The sequence below is a fragment of the Prosopis cineraria genome, unplaced genomic scaffold (genome assembly GCF_029017545.1).
Source record: "Prosopis cineraria cultivar Desert tree isolate PC_DT_omini unplaced genomic scaffold, ASM2901754v1 PC13, whole genome shotgun sequence".
In the NCBI taxonomy this organism is placed as follows: domain Eukaryota; kingdom Viridiplantae; phylum Streptophyta; class Magnoliopsida; order Fabales; family Fabaceae; genus Prosopis; species Prosopis cineraria.
In genome coordinates this window covers 37,570,683-37,585,286 of record NW_026555344.1, presented here as the reverse complement: position 1 = coordinate 37,585,286, position 14,604 = coordinate 37,570,683, and the positions used below count along the sequence as shown (strand labels likewise).

General features: G+C 32.6%; 2 protein-coding genes across 2 annotated transcripts; both read left to right on the top strand.

Annotated features, from left to right (window-relative positions):
• Window positions 1–160: 160 nt before the first annotated feature.
• On the top strand, window positions 161–1,080 carry LOC129291638 (dirigent protein 22-like). Its single transcript, XM_054929115.1, has one exon. The coding sequence runs from the start codon at window positions 214–216 to the stop codon at window positions 778–780; it is 567 nt and encodes a 188-aa protein (XP_054785090.1). The 5' UTR covers window positions 161–213; the 3' UTR covers window positions 781–1,080.
• An 8,927-nt stretch (window positions 1,081–10,007) lies between these two features.
• On the top strand, window positions 10,008–13,143 carry LOC129290425 (patellin-6). Its single transcript, XM_054927185.1, has 4 exons — window positions 10,008–10,925; window positions 11,006–11,130; window positions 11,451–11,592; window positions 12,572–13,143. Exons 1-4 carry the CDS (start codon window positions 10,215–10,217, stop codon window positions 12,842–12,844), a joined length of 1,251 nt encoding a protein of 416 aa, XP_054783160.1. The 5' UTR covers window positions 10,008–10,214; the 3' UTR covers window positions 12,845–13,143.
• The last annotated feature ends 1,461 nt before the right edge of the window (window positions 13,144–14,604 follow it).

Below are 14,604 nucleotides of genomic sequence, written 5' to 3'. Positions count from 1 at the left end.
CAATTTAAAGAGTACGAAAATAATTACAAAAAAATTACTGTAACATTTATTATGATATTGGCTTGTAGTTGTAGTTCTCTTTTTTCCTCTCATTTGATTAATTTTTCAACAACTCTCCTTTTTAAATGAGAGAATTTACGGTAGGCGTTTCCGGTTATAAAGCACTCAACTGAGGGCGCCCTTTTCGCAAACAGCATCTTCTAGGTTCCAACAATGGCTTCCCGATACCTCGTCTTCCTCTTCCTTCTCCTCTCCTTTACTACTCTTCTCATTTCCGTCGTCGCTGAACATGACTTCGTTCGCTCGATCGATCGGAAGCTCCTTGGTCTCAAGAAAGAGAAGCTCAGCCACTTCCGGTTTTACTGGCACGACATCGTCAGCGGCCACAATCCCACCTCCATCCCCGTCGTTCCTCCGCCGGTCAACTCCACCACCGCCTTTGGACTGCTCAACATGATCGATAACCCCCTGACAATGGGTCCGAAAATGAGCTCCAAAATGGTGGGAAGAGCTCAAGGGTTTTACGCGTCGGCGTCGCAGAGCGAAATAGGTCTTCTGATGGCGATGAATTTCGCGTTCATAGAAGGGAAGTACAACGGAAGCACCATCACGGTGCTGGGGAGAAATCCGGTGTTCAATAAGGTGAGGGAGATGCCGGTGATCGGAGGAAGTGGCCTTTTCCGATTTGCCAGGGGATACGTGGAAGCTCGAACCCACTGGTTTGCTCCCAATTCAGGGGACGCCATTGTTGAGTACAATGTTTATGTTATGCATTATTGATGCCTCTCCTTCTTCTAATTCAATTCCAGACTGTTCTTTTTGTGGTGTTGGTGCTCTGATCCCAGCTATTCTTACTCAGCTGTCTGGGAATGTGATGGTCTGTTCAACTTTTGCTCTGATTATTATTTTCTTAGACAGAATTTTTTTTGGGGGGGGGGGGTGGTTTACTTTTAGCTTGTCTTCTTCTGTTTAGAAGGATGGTGATCACAATAATTTATGCTTCTCTCTGTATCATCGTTTCTGATCGTCCTCATTTCCTGAATGATGACCTTCTTCTTATAGACAAACTTCTGTGTTTCAGATTCATTTCGGTGTGTGTGGGTGTAGTTGGTTGAGTTTTTGAAAGACATTACAAATCCAGGAACAGGGAAGAAAATACAAGGGAAATTTTTAAGAGCCAGGAAGTGGTTGAAAAAGAGAATAAATTTGCAGATCCATATGTACTTTGTGAAATTTATTTAAATGGATCTTAAATATAATACAATAATTTAAGGATAAAACAATCATGAACAATTGAACATATTTATGAAACTTGCATGGAGAACTATGTGAATCATCTCAGACTTCATCTAAATTGTAGCGACAAATAGATACCTTGCTTATTTTATTTATAAATGATTTTATGTAATTTACAATTCGACAATTTATAATTAGTTTTCAGAAAATCTTAACTTAAGCTTAGTGGGGACCTAAATCTTCAATTCTTGATGTTACTTGACCGAATTTCACTGTGTTTAGTATGACTAGTTTCCTTCCGAGGTACTTGTGTCATTTTCTTCAGTGAAAAATATTTTATATGAAGCAATAGTTGTTTTAATCTTTTATGATAATCTTAATGTTTCTGTATGCTTGTAAATGTAAGCAAATGGGAATTTAATATTCCTTTTATCTCAAATTATAAAATATTTTTGAAAGAGATTTAATATTTTAAAATATAAAACACTTTGAGAAGATTAAAATTTTATTAAATAGACTTATTTTAATATTATTTTTTTATAATTAATTTTCATCCATTCTCTTTTTAATATATTAAATTATGAATAATTTTAAAAATTTATATTTATATTTTAAAAAATAAAATTATTAAATATATTTAATAAAATTTATTAATATATAAAATTTTATTTAAAAGATTTTATAATTAAAAAAATACTTACTATTTACTTTTAGAAATCTTAAAAATATCCATGATGGCAAATATTGTTCGGCTTGTGAGCGTCGCAGGTCTTGCTTTTTCTCGTGGAAAAAGTTGCACGAGAAGTCGAGAAGTGAAAAGTGAACGAGATTCCAATGGAATGGTGTCCTACCTTAACAGTTTAGCTTAAGATTGACATTTCCAATGGCAGCCCATGCGATAAGATAATTATGTCTGAAAAAAGTTCAAGTTATCATTATTTACCATAGTGAAGCAAGTGTTGGTGAGAATGAGGACAACTCTTACTCTAAAATTCTTGGAAATAATTAAAGATTTGGTCTATTTTCAAGAAGTCAGTGCGTTGTGTGTGGGTGCCAATTCAAGGTCATGAGTCACAATGTCTCCATCCCTTGTCTTATTTAGTTATTTTCAATCCTCCACTAGAATGAGATATGTTTGAGTAAATTTCGTTTTTACTCTCTCTAGACTTATTTATAAATTATTTTTAATATTTTTATTGAAATTAAATATAATTTTTTAAATTTTATTAAAATTGCTTAAAAGCTTAACAAGTTTTAATTTATTTTTATTAAATATATATACTTTAAAATAAAATACTTTAGTATTTAATAAATTTCCTGACATTTACTTATGAAAAAAATAAACTTCCTAACATTTAATAAGGATAATATGGTAAAGATAAAATAATTCATATTGAGATGTCTAGTAAATATGATTAAAATAAATAATTTTTCTTGTCCTATAAATTGGACAAAAAGAATATTTGAGCATGCTTCTATTTCAATGAAAATTGAGGGTTTTTTTTAATTTGTATTTATAAAATATTAGGGATGATAGATGATTATTCAACCTGAACATAGGATTCCCATGGTGGGTGAAACGCAATGTTGAGGGGGCATTTTCCCATGGGAATTTACACACTGCTTGTGGTGGACTTGTGCGTAATGATCAAGGAGTCTTTGTGTCTAGTTTTGCCTGTAGAATGGAGGATGGCGATAGTGTTACAGCCAAATTGTGGGCTTGTATGCATGGGTTTGAACTTGCTTAGGATGCTGGGTTCCGAAAGGCTGTGCTCGAGTCTTCTGCTGGAGCGTTAGACTTGATATCTAAAGGCTGTAACGAGGGAACTTGATGATCTATGAGCTAGTGATGGAGCTAAAGTCCATGCTGCAGAGGAGTTCGGTGCTCCTAGGAGTCACGTTCTTCTCTATTGCACCAGAGGAGCTTAGTGTTGGGGAGGGATCTCTCCCTTTCTTTACTTTCTTCCTTTTCTCAATCTCCATCCTTCATCAAATTTATAATTAAAATAAATTTGTTTAATAAAATAAAAACAAATTTATAATTAAAATAAATTTGTTTAATAAAATAAAAACAGTGATGAAGATTGAAAAAAATGATAGAAGAGAAAGGTAGATCCCGCCCTCCCACTTATTGCCCCCATGGCTAGGGATGCTATTAATTGTAATAGCGGTATAGGCTAAATCTAGCCTTGGTTTTGTCTTTTTCATCAAAAAAAAAGATTCCCATAAGTGTTGGACCTAGGAACTTTTTGTTGTAGGGACAACATACTATGAAGGATAAATATTCTCACAAAATTTTAGATTCAACTTCAAAAAATTAAACTATTCTTTGATCCATTAAAAGGCATTAATATGTTTTTTTAAGGATTGTCATTCTAATTCTTCATTTAATAAAGTAATGGTAATTTATGATCTTATTTATAATAATTGAGACCTTGTCATAAAACAAACATTCAGAGAGAATTTGAATTGTACTGATTACTTAGCCAAGATTGCTTATACTGCTAGAACGAACACTATTTTATTTTGAAACTGTCTCTTAAGTTACTTAGACATCTTCTTGTCGGATAAAAGGAATGCTTAGTTTCTCTTTACTTCTGTAATTCAAGCGTTGGCTTGCCTTTGTAACTCAAAAAGAATTTTAGATTCAACAACATCATAAATTTTAAATTTATTTATTATATAAATTATTTTTTTAATTTTAAAAATAATGTAACTCAACCGACCAATAGTTAATTTAACTTTTAATTAATCAAAAAAATGACAAAAAAGATTTTGATTCTTTTCAATATTGGATCATTGTTTGTAACTTTTTGAGTCATTTTTAATTTTTTTTATTTTTTAATCAACCAATTATAAAATTTAATTTTTATTAACGATAGAAATTAAATTATACTATTTTTAGAAATTAAAAGAATAATTTACGTAATAAATAAATTTAGGGTTTATAGTACTATTTGATCTAGAATTCATAAGGTAATTTGTGTCAACACACATGTATAATTTTTGCAACATTAAGATATAACATATTACTAACAGTATAAATATGCACCAGAAATCTGCTCTATCATTTCTCATATTTTGATAATATTGAATGATTTTTTTCATTTTCATTACCATCAAAAATTTCCCTTCCTGTATAGATAATTAAATAATCAGTCAACAATTTATCTCCATTGTATTTCTTTTTACATTCTTATAATATTGGTGGCAGAGAAAACTCAAATTTTAAAAGTAGAATGGATAGACAATATGGATGTAAGATGGCTTTAATATCGGGAGCAAATATTTTTCCTCTTGCAATCTCACTCAACACACACACACACACACACACACACAACACACGCATTGTCATATTGAAACCAAAAAGCTTCTTTGCAACATGAGAAACAGGGCTCTCTTACTAGAACATTCTGGGATGATCATATCTGTACCTATTAATACTATTCTTTTATATGAAAAATTTATGTAAATAGGACCCAAGGAACTTACGAAGACCAAAACATATTCTCAAGCTTAAAAAATATATATAAATCACTTATCAACAATACTTCTACACCGGTGACAGGTGAGAGATTTGAAGTAACAAGGCCCACTAACTTTTGTTGGTTTTAATACTGTCGATAATGTTAAATTATTTATTATTACAGCTTAAAAGAATTGATAGTGTGCTGTGTGTGGGAGACCAATTCTATGTCACCAGTTGGCAGCCGTTATGTCCCGGACCTTTCATTATTGATATTTCAACTTGGACTCATTATTATGACTTTTTGCTTTTTTAAAACAATTTTTGTGTATTATGGGGCCCAATTTTTTGGAGCACTGAATCACATGACCTGGACAAGCTAAAATTTTTTTTATCATGATGGGGATAGTGCAGGCCAGGCCCAATAAGAAACCCAAGAGATATTCAGGCTCATTGGGCGGTTTTTTTTGGGCCAAGAATTGATGAAATCCATGGTCATAATTAATTAATTAATTTTTTTTAGAGAGGGAAAATATGTCAGTCGTTTGTTGGTTTTGAACAATAGTTGGCGAAGGAGTGCACCAGCAAGTGGGCTCGCAGCAATAAATGGATAAGTAATGCTCCTATAAATGCTTCACAACTCACAGACACTTCGAATCTGATTGCTTTTCTTTTAGTCTTCTTGGTGTTCATATCTGTGAATGCATCTGCACACCCACAACTTGAAATTCCTGTGTCCTCCTTTTGTATCTATCTGGCTTTTCTATTTTATCTTAATGGTGAAAACTTGTTTTCACACAAGTAGAATAGATGTCTGGGTCTGTAAGATGCTTTTAATTGAATTATATTTTTAATTAAGTAGTTAATTATCTTTAAAATTATACACTATTTTCATATTTATTTTTATATAATATGACGTTTTAATTAAAAAATCTCATCAATTACAAAAAATCTCATCAATTACATTTTTAATTACACATATTTTTGGAAAAAAATATTAATTATATATTAAAAGACTCAAACTACTTTATATTTTTTTTAACATACTCCCTTAATTCTCCTTATAGAGCAGAAAAAAGATTAATTTTAATTATATTTATCGAACATTTTATTATTTGTTATATTTATATTTACCTTTCTATCTTTATTAAATGTGAGAAAAAATTATAAAAAAATAATTTGTTTGCTGTTATCAAGAGATAGAGTAAAAAATTTATTAAATTTTAAAGTTTAAAATTTTCTTTAATTTTGGTGAAATATACTAAAAGTGACTTATAATAACTAGAACAAATAATACTTTGATCTAACAAAAATAATATATTACTTTGAAAAAAAGATTTTATAATAATAAACAAAGGGACAGGAGATCAAAATTCTCAATAATGAACGTCTTGTTTTCTTATATAAATTAGTTTGTTGTTTGTTATTATTTTTTTAAAAAAATATGGTGGGGACATGAGCATGAATGCTCTTGCCCAAATTTTCAACACCTTGTCCCCAAACTGTCCTCTGAATAAGGTTGTCCTCTTTTCATACTAATATCCTCTTATTGCGATCCATCTCATTTCAAACTTGCTGTTTTTTTAAATATTCAAAGTATGGTTTGAGTCATTGCTTCTCTTAAGAACAAACAATTGGCTAAAGTCAGTCTTTTCTCATACAAATATTTTTTTTTTAAAGATTGGAATTAAAGCTGGTATTGCAAACAAGGTTGTAAAAGCTAAGAATTATGCCAATGATATTCACAAGAAAGCAAGGGAGTGAAGAAGATGGTAGCAGAGGCTTCAAGTGTCCTGAAAGTTAAAGTACCTCCTCAACTATGAAACTTCACATTTGCCTCACCCTTCCATGTCCCTTCTGCAGTTTTTTCTGCACCTCCATTTCCTCTTTTTTTTTTCTTTTCATTTTTCATCTAATTACTTTTCATTTTACAATGCATAATTATTATTTTTTTAGAAAAACCGATACTTCTCATAGTACCTCTTTAAGGTTGTGCAAGAAATGTGGGGTTCATGCTGAATTGGGCAAGATCACGAGCCGTAATATTTAGCTTAGCTCAATGTAAAATCAAACCAGACCTCAGGTTAGACACAAACCTGATCTAATGTAGTTGTTGTGCAATATTTATTATTCAAGTCTTATGAATAAAAAAATTGAATTTCAATTAATATTCTAAAAATTAGATTGTGGATTAAAAAGAACAAACATGTGAGACGTGTAAAGAATGAAAGTTAAACACCGAAATAAAGAGAGCAAAAGGGAGAAAAGCAAAAAAGGATGAATCATCAAAGAGATAGATAGAAGAGGGAAGGCCTTTTAAAAGGGTATTTAATCAAATGGAATGATGCATTTGATGATCTAAGTCAAAAAGGTGAATATGGGATTGAACTAAACAAACGTTTTCTTAAGTAAAAAAATTATGGGAAAAATAAAAAACAAGAGCAGTAATAATTTTGTTTCTTTTGAATCTAAGGATTGCCTTTCACAAATTCCGAGCATGTACTTTTGAATAATATCCATGTGGAATTTTTAACTGGATCCAATTCCAAGCTTTCCCTTATCTTTATCCTTTATCTTTTCATTTAATTAATGTTCTTTGCATTACAAAAATCATACTTTGATCGAACCTTGTGTGAATGTAAGTCCTATGTTCAAACTTAAACAAATCCTTCTTTTACAATATTATTTAATTTAATAAATAATCAGATCCCAAAATATTCCCAAATACTACATTTTTCTCGTGTTCTTTTAAGAATCCGATGCAAAAATTGAAACTTTCCTTTAAACGTGGGGCCGTATGTTCGTCCTTTGCTTTGCCTCTAGTATAGGACCTTGTTTTTCAAACCTTAGGACACACTTTTCTACGATTAACATAAAGATGCATGATGAAATTTATTCTTTATTAGGAAAATAAAATTTCAAAGAGAACAACAAAATAGGTACTCTATTATACCAAAAGGGTAAAAGACTATTCAGAGAGAGAAAAATGGACGACTGTTTTGATATATGTTCATTGTTTAACCGAAAAGAAAAAGAAAATGGACGAATAAATTGTGTTATTAGTATTTATATATCAATTATATATATGGGAATTTAAAGATGAGGTTGACAAAACAAAGCCATGCAAGGCCAATCATTTTCGGCGTCTTGAGTGAAGAAATGAAACCTTTTGATCAAGAAATTGAATTGAAAGTGATGTATCATCATGGACGGAGGCAGGATTTACTTATGGGGCTCCATATTGAAAAGGAAAATTAAACAATATTGTATAAAATTTGATGATGAAATGTATACTTTTTATTTAAAAATATAAGACATTTTTAATTGAATATCATCTTCGAATAAAAAAATTACTTACTTTTCAACTAATTATTTTTTATATATTTATTTCTATTAAGTACCCTACGATAAATATAAAGTTATTATTAATAAGGATATTTTTTTTAAAAAGGCAATAATTATACTTCAAAAGACTAAAAATATTTTATATTTTTTAGCATTTAATACTTTAAAAAATGTCTTACATTTTTAAACGGATGAAGTAATTCTTATACTGTATGTTCCAAATTATTCGGACAAGGACCTAACCATATTTAGTTTCATCCTCAAATGAATTCCATATTTAATTTCAAGGACGAATGTATTTTGCTCGATTATTCCTCCACTGATGAATACAAAATTTAGTTCAAGTGGGTGGAATAAATTAAAAGGGGGGGACTTTTGAAAGAGAAACATAATTAGGAATGTTCAATGTTCACTTTAAACAGTATTAAGTTGGCATTGTTGATTAGTGCACCTACCCATGAGACGCGTGAGGCCTCAGAGCATCATAGCGTACGTATATAATCATATGTTTAACCCCTTTTCATTTTTTTAATAAGATATAAGGAGTATACTTTATTGAGGACAGAGTCTGACATATTTCTTAAGCCTTGCAGCATTGAAGATAAATGATAAACCTCTTTCAACTAAGTTATTATCACTAAAAACTTGTTACCTATTAATATCATTTGAATCTTGAAGAGTCCGCCTATACATGTGAAGCTACACAAGGGATGAGGAAGTTGTGGTCCTAAAAGAAGTGAGAAAAGCATCAGAGCCTAAGAGTGTCACTATTGGTCTACCAAATCTGATATTCCCTCCCATGGCTTCAATTATTGTAATCTTCTTCCTCGCTCCATTTCCTGCCACAACCATTACTTTCATTTTTTGGGCTAAAGTATAATAAATAAAATTAAAGTTATAGATATTTTTAAAGAACCTGTAAAAACATCAATAACAAATTTTATTTTATGTTTTTTAAAAAAGGATCATCGTCTTTTCTCCTTAGCTGAAACTAAAATTATGAATGTTAAAATTTACTTTAATGTATATAGATAATAATCAATAATTAAAATTCCAATTGAGTGTATAATCCATAAAATATATAATCTATGACAAGCTAAATTACTCATATCCTATCAGCCCTATGAAAACATCAGAAAAATGTCTAATTTGATATTAAAATCAAATATGAGTTTTAAAATGAAAAAAACTGAATCTAGTAATTTGAGTTTATTCAGATTGAGATTAAAATACTTAAATATATAAAAAATTATATAGCCAAAACTAACATAACATCTCAGCTTTTGAACTAACCAAAATTTTTTATTTTTTATTACATTTCTTTTTTAACTAATTTTAATTTTTATCTTAAAAAGATTTTCAATTTTTATTTTATTTTATTAATAATAAAAAAATATTTTGGGTATTCAATTTAAACCCATGTCTAAAGTAATGAAAAGTGCAGTATATTTGGCTTTGACATTAAATATCTTAATGTTAAAAATATTAATGGTTAAAATGTCGAATGGAACTTAAATTTAACTGCAAATGTTACTTATCATGTAAAGTAAATCTAAATTAAAATATATTTTTGTTACCTTCTTATCATGTAAAGTAAATCTAAATTAAAATATATTTTTATTATATTTTAATTATTTAAGGAATAAAATTATTATAATATAAATAATTTAGAATCAGAGCAAAAGTACCATAACTCATTAAAAAAAATAAACTAATAATATAAGCAAATATTCCAGGCGCAAAAAGGGGAAAAAAACACAACAAAGCACAGGTATAGGTACGGACAAGTCTTCGGCTCAGCTAATTTGGCTCGGCTTATCACTCTCAACGCAATCCCCACCCGTGCTAACTTAGCGCGTGCTTTCCCAGTTTCCCTCTCTCACAGTCTCACAGTCACAGACAGTGCCCCACTATCCCCACCAATTCAATTCAAATTTGCTTCGCAGGAGCCGCTTTTGCGAACTTCAAACCAAAATCCCGGCTCTCTTTTCTTGTCTTCTTCCTTCCCTCTCTCTCCCCTCTCTCTATTTCTCCATTCTCTCTCTACAGACCAAACCTTTCTCTCTCTGTCTTCCGTTAATTCCGTCTGCGTCTTCTTCAAAAGAATAGTAAAACCCGGCTTCCAATCCTTTGCTGTTCTGCATTTCTTCCGTTAATCTTCCTCATCATGTCCCTCCAAAACCCACCATTCAAAGACCTCCCTGACGCATCCCCAAAACCAGACAAGAAAAGCTTCGTCACTTCTCTAATGGAAGCAGCGACTCTCCGATCGCCTTCCTTCAAAGAAGACACCTACTTCGTTTCCCACTTGAAATCCTCCGAGAAGAAAGCCCTCCAAGACCTCAAAAACAAGCTCGCTGCCTCCGAGGTTTCGGACTCGTCCATGTGGGGCGTTTCCCTGCTCGGCGGCGACGACAGAGCTGACGTTATCCTCCTGAAATTTCTTCGAGCGAGAGACTTCAGGGTGGGAGATTCGCTCACCATGCTTCTGAAATGCCTGGCTTGGAGGAAGCAGTTCGGAGCAGACGACGTCGTCGAGGAGGACTTGGGTTTCAAAGAGCTCGAAGGGGTCGTCGCATACATGCAGGGTTATGATAAAGAGGGACACCCTGTTTGCTACAATGCGTATGGAATTTTCAGGGACAGAGAAATGTACGAAAGAATCTTCGGGGACGAAGAGAAGCTGAGGAAATTCTTGAGATGGAGAGTTCAAGTTCTCGAAAGAGGAATCAAGCTTCTTCATTTCAAGCCAGGCGGGGTTAATTCTCTGATTCAGGTCACCGATTTGAAAGACATGCCCAAGAGGGAGCTCAGGGCAGCTTCCAATCATATTCTCTCTCTGTTCCAAGACAATTATCCAGAAATGGTGGCTCGTAAGGTAATCTCAATTAATTATTTCACGAGACAAACAACGAGATTGTTTGATGAATTATGGTGGGTTGTGTTTGTTTGTTTCAGATTTTCATAAATGTCCCGTGGTACTTCAGCATGCTCTATTCGATGTTCAGTCCTTTTTTGACCCAAAGAACGAAGAGCAAGTTTGTGATCTCTAAGGAGGGAAATGCTGCGGAGACACTCTACAAGTGAGATCATAGATTCCATTTTTGTTTACCTTTTCAGTGAATGGCTTTCTTTTTTCTTTTCTGCTGGATGGCCTGTTCTGTACAGATCAATCAACCTGTTCTGTCCAGAATGGTTTTATTTTGAATCCTGTGAATGTTTTTGCTGCATTGAATAAACTGTCTGGTTTTGGCCGGAAAAAAAATAAACTGTCTGGTTTGATTTTGTCCTTTTGTATAATAAGTTGCTGCTTAGTTTGATCGAATGAGATTCTCACATGTCCGCCTAACCTCATTGTGTTTTTTGGGGTTGGCTTGATCGATGAGGCTGTTTGTGTGTACAGATTCATAAGGCCTGAGGATATTCCGGTTCAGTATGGCGGTCTGAGCCGACCGAGTGATTTGCAGAATGGTCCCCCAAAGCCTGCTTCTCAGTTCACTGTCAAAGGAGGGGAGAAGGTGAACATCCAGATTGAAGGAATTGAGGTAATTATTTAAATTAAAATTTCCTGTTTAGATTTTTGGCTTGCTTGGCTTTTGGTCAGTAAAATATCAGAATAGGAGGAATTAAAATCAAATTTTAAAAATAAAAAACTAAACAAAGCGGTTTCTGGGATGTTGAGTTGGTAAAATGTCAGATACAAACATGGAAAGAGAATGACGATATAAATTGAACATGATAATTGGAATATGATAATAAAAAAAATAACTCGTGTCTTAGACAATAATTAAAAAAAAAAAAGAAAACTTGGAATATGATAATCGTATAAATAAAATTTAATCAAAATCTTCTTGTTCTTTTATTTTTGTTTTTCAGAAATCTGTTTTTCTTTTCTTTTTGATATTTATTCTGTATTCCAAACATGAGCTAGTGTTTGAAAATTGGAACTCGCAGGCTAGATCTTAAAAATAGATAATATATTGCCTACAAATCAATTTGCCAACTAATAAAGTGCAGCGACATTTTTTCCCCCCAAAATCAACCTCATGTCTCATTCAGCTTTCGGAGACTTGATAGGGCTTGATTGAGAGTTTAATTACTTTGATAAAATTATAAGCATAATTTTGTCGTGTTTGATGCTCGAATAGCAGTCTCTATCATCTTATAATCATACATTCATATTGAGAGAGGGAGAGAGGATGATACAAGCAAAGAAAAAGTGCGAGACCTATTTGAATTTGCTTGACACCCCCATGAAACAAAACATGACCAAGGCACCGGTCATTGAACCAATGAATGCATTGGTTTAAGGGTTAAATAGTTAAAAGCATAGTCTAATCAGTTGTGAATAAAACATTTCAGTATGCTAGTCAAAATATTGGTTCAATGGTTTACTGGTTTAACTTGTTGGGTTGACATGATTTTTCTGTCCTATGAACATTAACACATGAAATTACATGTAAACACTCTTGTTTAGTGATATGTTCATTTCATGTTAATGCTTGGTTGGTGAAATGTGTGTAGGGTGGAGCAACAATAACATGGGACATAGTGGTAGGAGGGTGGGACTTAGAGTACAGTGCAGAGTTTGTGCCGAGTGCACAAGGAAGCTACAGCATTGCAGTTGAGAAGGCAAGGAAGGTAGCACCGTCTGAGGAAGCAATCCACAACTCTTTCACCACCAAAGAACCCGGCAATCTCGTCCTCTCCGTTGATAACTTTGCTTCCCGAAAGAAGAAAGTCGCTGCCTATCGCTACTTCGTCCGCAAATGCACCACCACCACCAACGACGCGTGATCTCAATTTATTGACTCTTACCCAAAAAATGTCTCTAATTAACTCCTATAGTGCTTTGCTGCTATTTTATTTACTTACATGTGCTTAATTCTCTGAACTGGCGGGCTCAAGTGCAAGCTCTGTTTGTTTCAATTACTTTTGGTGTAATCGGTAGTAGGTAGTGTGATGGTACAATGTAAAAGGAGAACGAGAGTGGGATTTAGGGTTATATGGTATGGATATGATTGTATGATGACTTGGTATACAAGAGAAGCAATTAGTTTTGCTCACATCTTAATCTGATTGTTTCTCTGTTTTCATGTCTCTGTCACCAAAGTTGACACTGCCTTGTCTCTCGACGCCAAACATTTCTTGCCAAAGATTTGCTTGCCAAAACATCATAGACATTATGGTAGCAAGTTTAGTCAAGAAGTTCCGGACTTTGAACTGATTTTTTTAATAATTAATTTAAGCTATAATTATCCATTAGTGAGGACAATCGTAACTTCGATACGAAATTTTATACATTGAATTGAAGGGTGAATGAGACTTTGTTCCAAATAAATAAATAATATTCTACTAACATTAGTACGCCCAATTAAATTCCTTTCCTGCATCGTACCGTTTTTTTATTAAATAAACATATCTGGTTATATTCTGTGATTTTGTGTTTTCAATTCTGAAATTCAAGATTTTTTTTTTTACAAAATTTTGTAAAATTATACAATCTACAGAGACAGTATTGTGTCAGACTGGAAATTTCTTTTTCTTTTTTTGACCAAAGTGAGATTGGAAATTCCATTGAAAAATTATGTGTCTGACATCCGTCAATAGAACACCTTTTTGGACCCGGATATATATATATATATAATACTAACATTTCATAAATGTGCATCCTAGAGCAATTTATTAATATTATGTATGTTAGCCAGACAAATAATGAAGTAGGAGAAATCAACCGCCTCACTCACTCAATACAAGCATCAATATTGATACATCAATTAAAACTTTTTTTTTAACCTTGCCACTCCTTAATTGCAACAAATTGTTGGCCTGGTTTGAATTTTTATACATTATTTTATTATAGATATTAATTACAGTAAAAGACAATTGAAAAAAAAAAATCACATTTCGCAACGAGTTTAAAGCATATATCAACCACTACGCTTTAGTAACAGTAAAATTAGTTAACTTTATCTTATAATTAAAATTAAGGGAGCATGATTGAACACGTTATCAAAAGTGAGGTGGGGTTAGTTACTTATTTTCTCTAAAAGTATATTGTCGCTCCAGAACCATGGTCTTATCCAAGTTTTATTTCTACACTTGGGTCATTTGATCCTCGTGACCAATTTTCTCTTGAATGTAATTATCAAAAGTAAGGTGGGGATAAGTAAGGTTTGTTGGAGAGGAAAGATTAGTGGGTAAGGGAAAGGAAAAAAAACAGTGAGCGATAGATAAAGAGGTATTAGAAGGGTTGGTTTGGTAAGTATTTGATGCAATTATGAACCTTTTAACATGGCAGTCTCCTCGTTCACTTCACTCACTGGTCCTTCCAGGTAACGTGTTCCTTCAGCTACACTTGCCCTCTCTTCAATTCACAGAACAGCAACACAACTTTTGTTAGGACACTGAAAGTGACTTCCAAATGTGAACTTGTGTTGTGAGATTTACGCATCCTCATCATCATCGTGCATCACAATTCTCAAAGTCAACATGTGTTGAATGGCGATATTAAGTTACACGGTGGGGTTCAAGTTCCAAAGTGTGAAGGAAACTCT

Excerpts from the sequence above, each read along its gene's own strand:
- LOC129291638 (XM_054929115.1), top strand. The coding sequence starts at position 214 with ATGGCTTCCCGATACCTCGTCTTCCTCTTCCTTCTCCTCTCCTTTACT.
- LOC129290425 (XM_054927185.1), top strand. The coding sequence starts at position 10,215 with ATGTCCCTCCAAAACCCACCATTCAAAGACCTCCCTGACGCATCCCCA. Across the intron at positions 10,926-11,005 it reads CAGAAATGGTGGCTCGTAAG|ATTTTCATAAATGTCCCGTG; the intron begins GTAATCTCAATT and ends TGTTTGTTTCAG. Across the intron at positions 11,593-12,571 it reads TCCAGATTGAAGGAATTGAG|GGTGGAGCAACAATAACATG; the intron begins GTAATTATTTAA and ends AAATGTGTGTAG.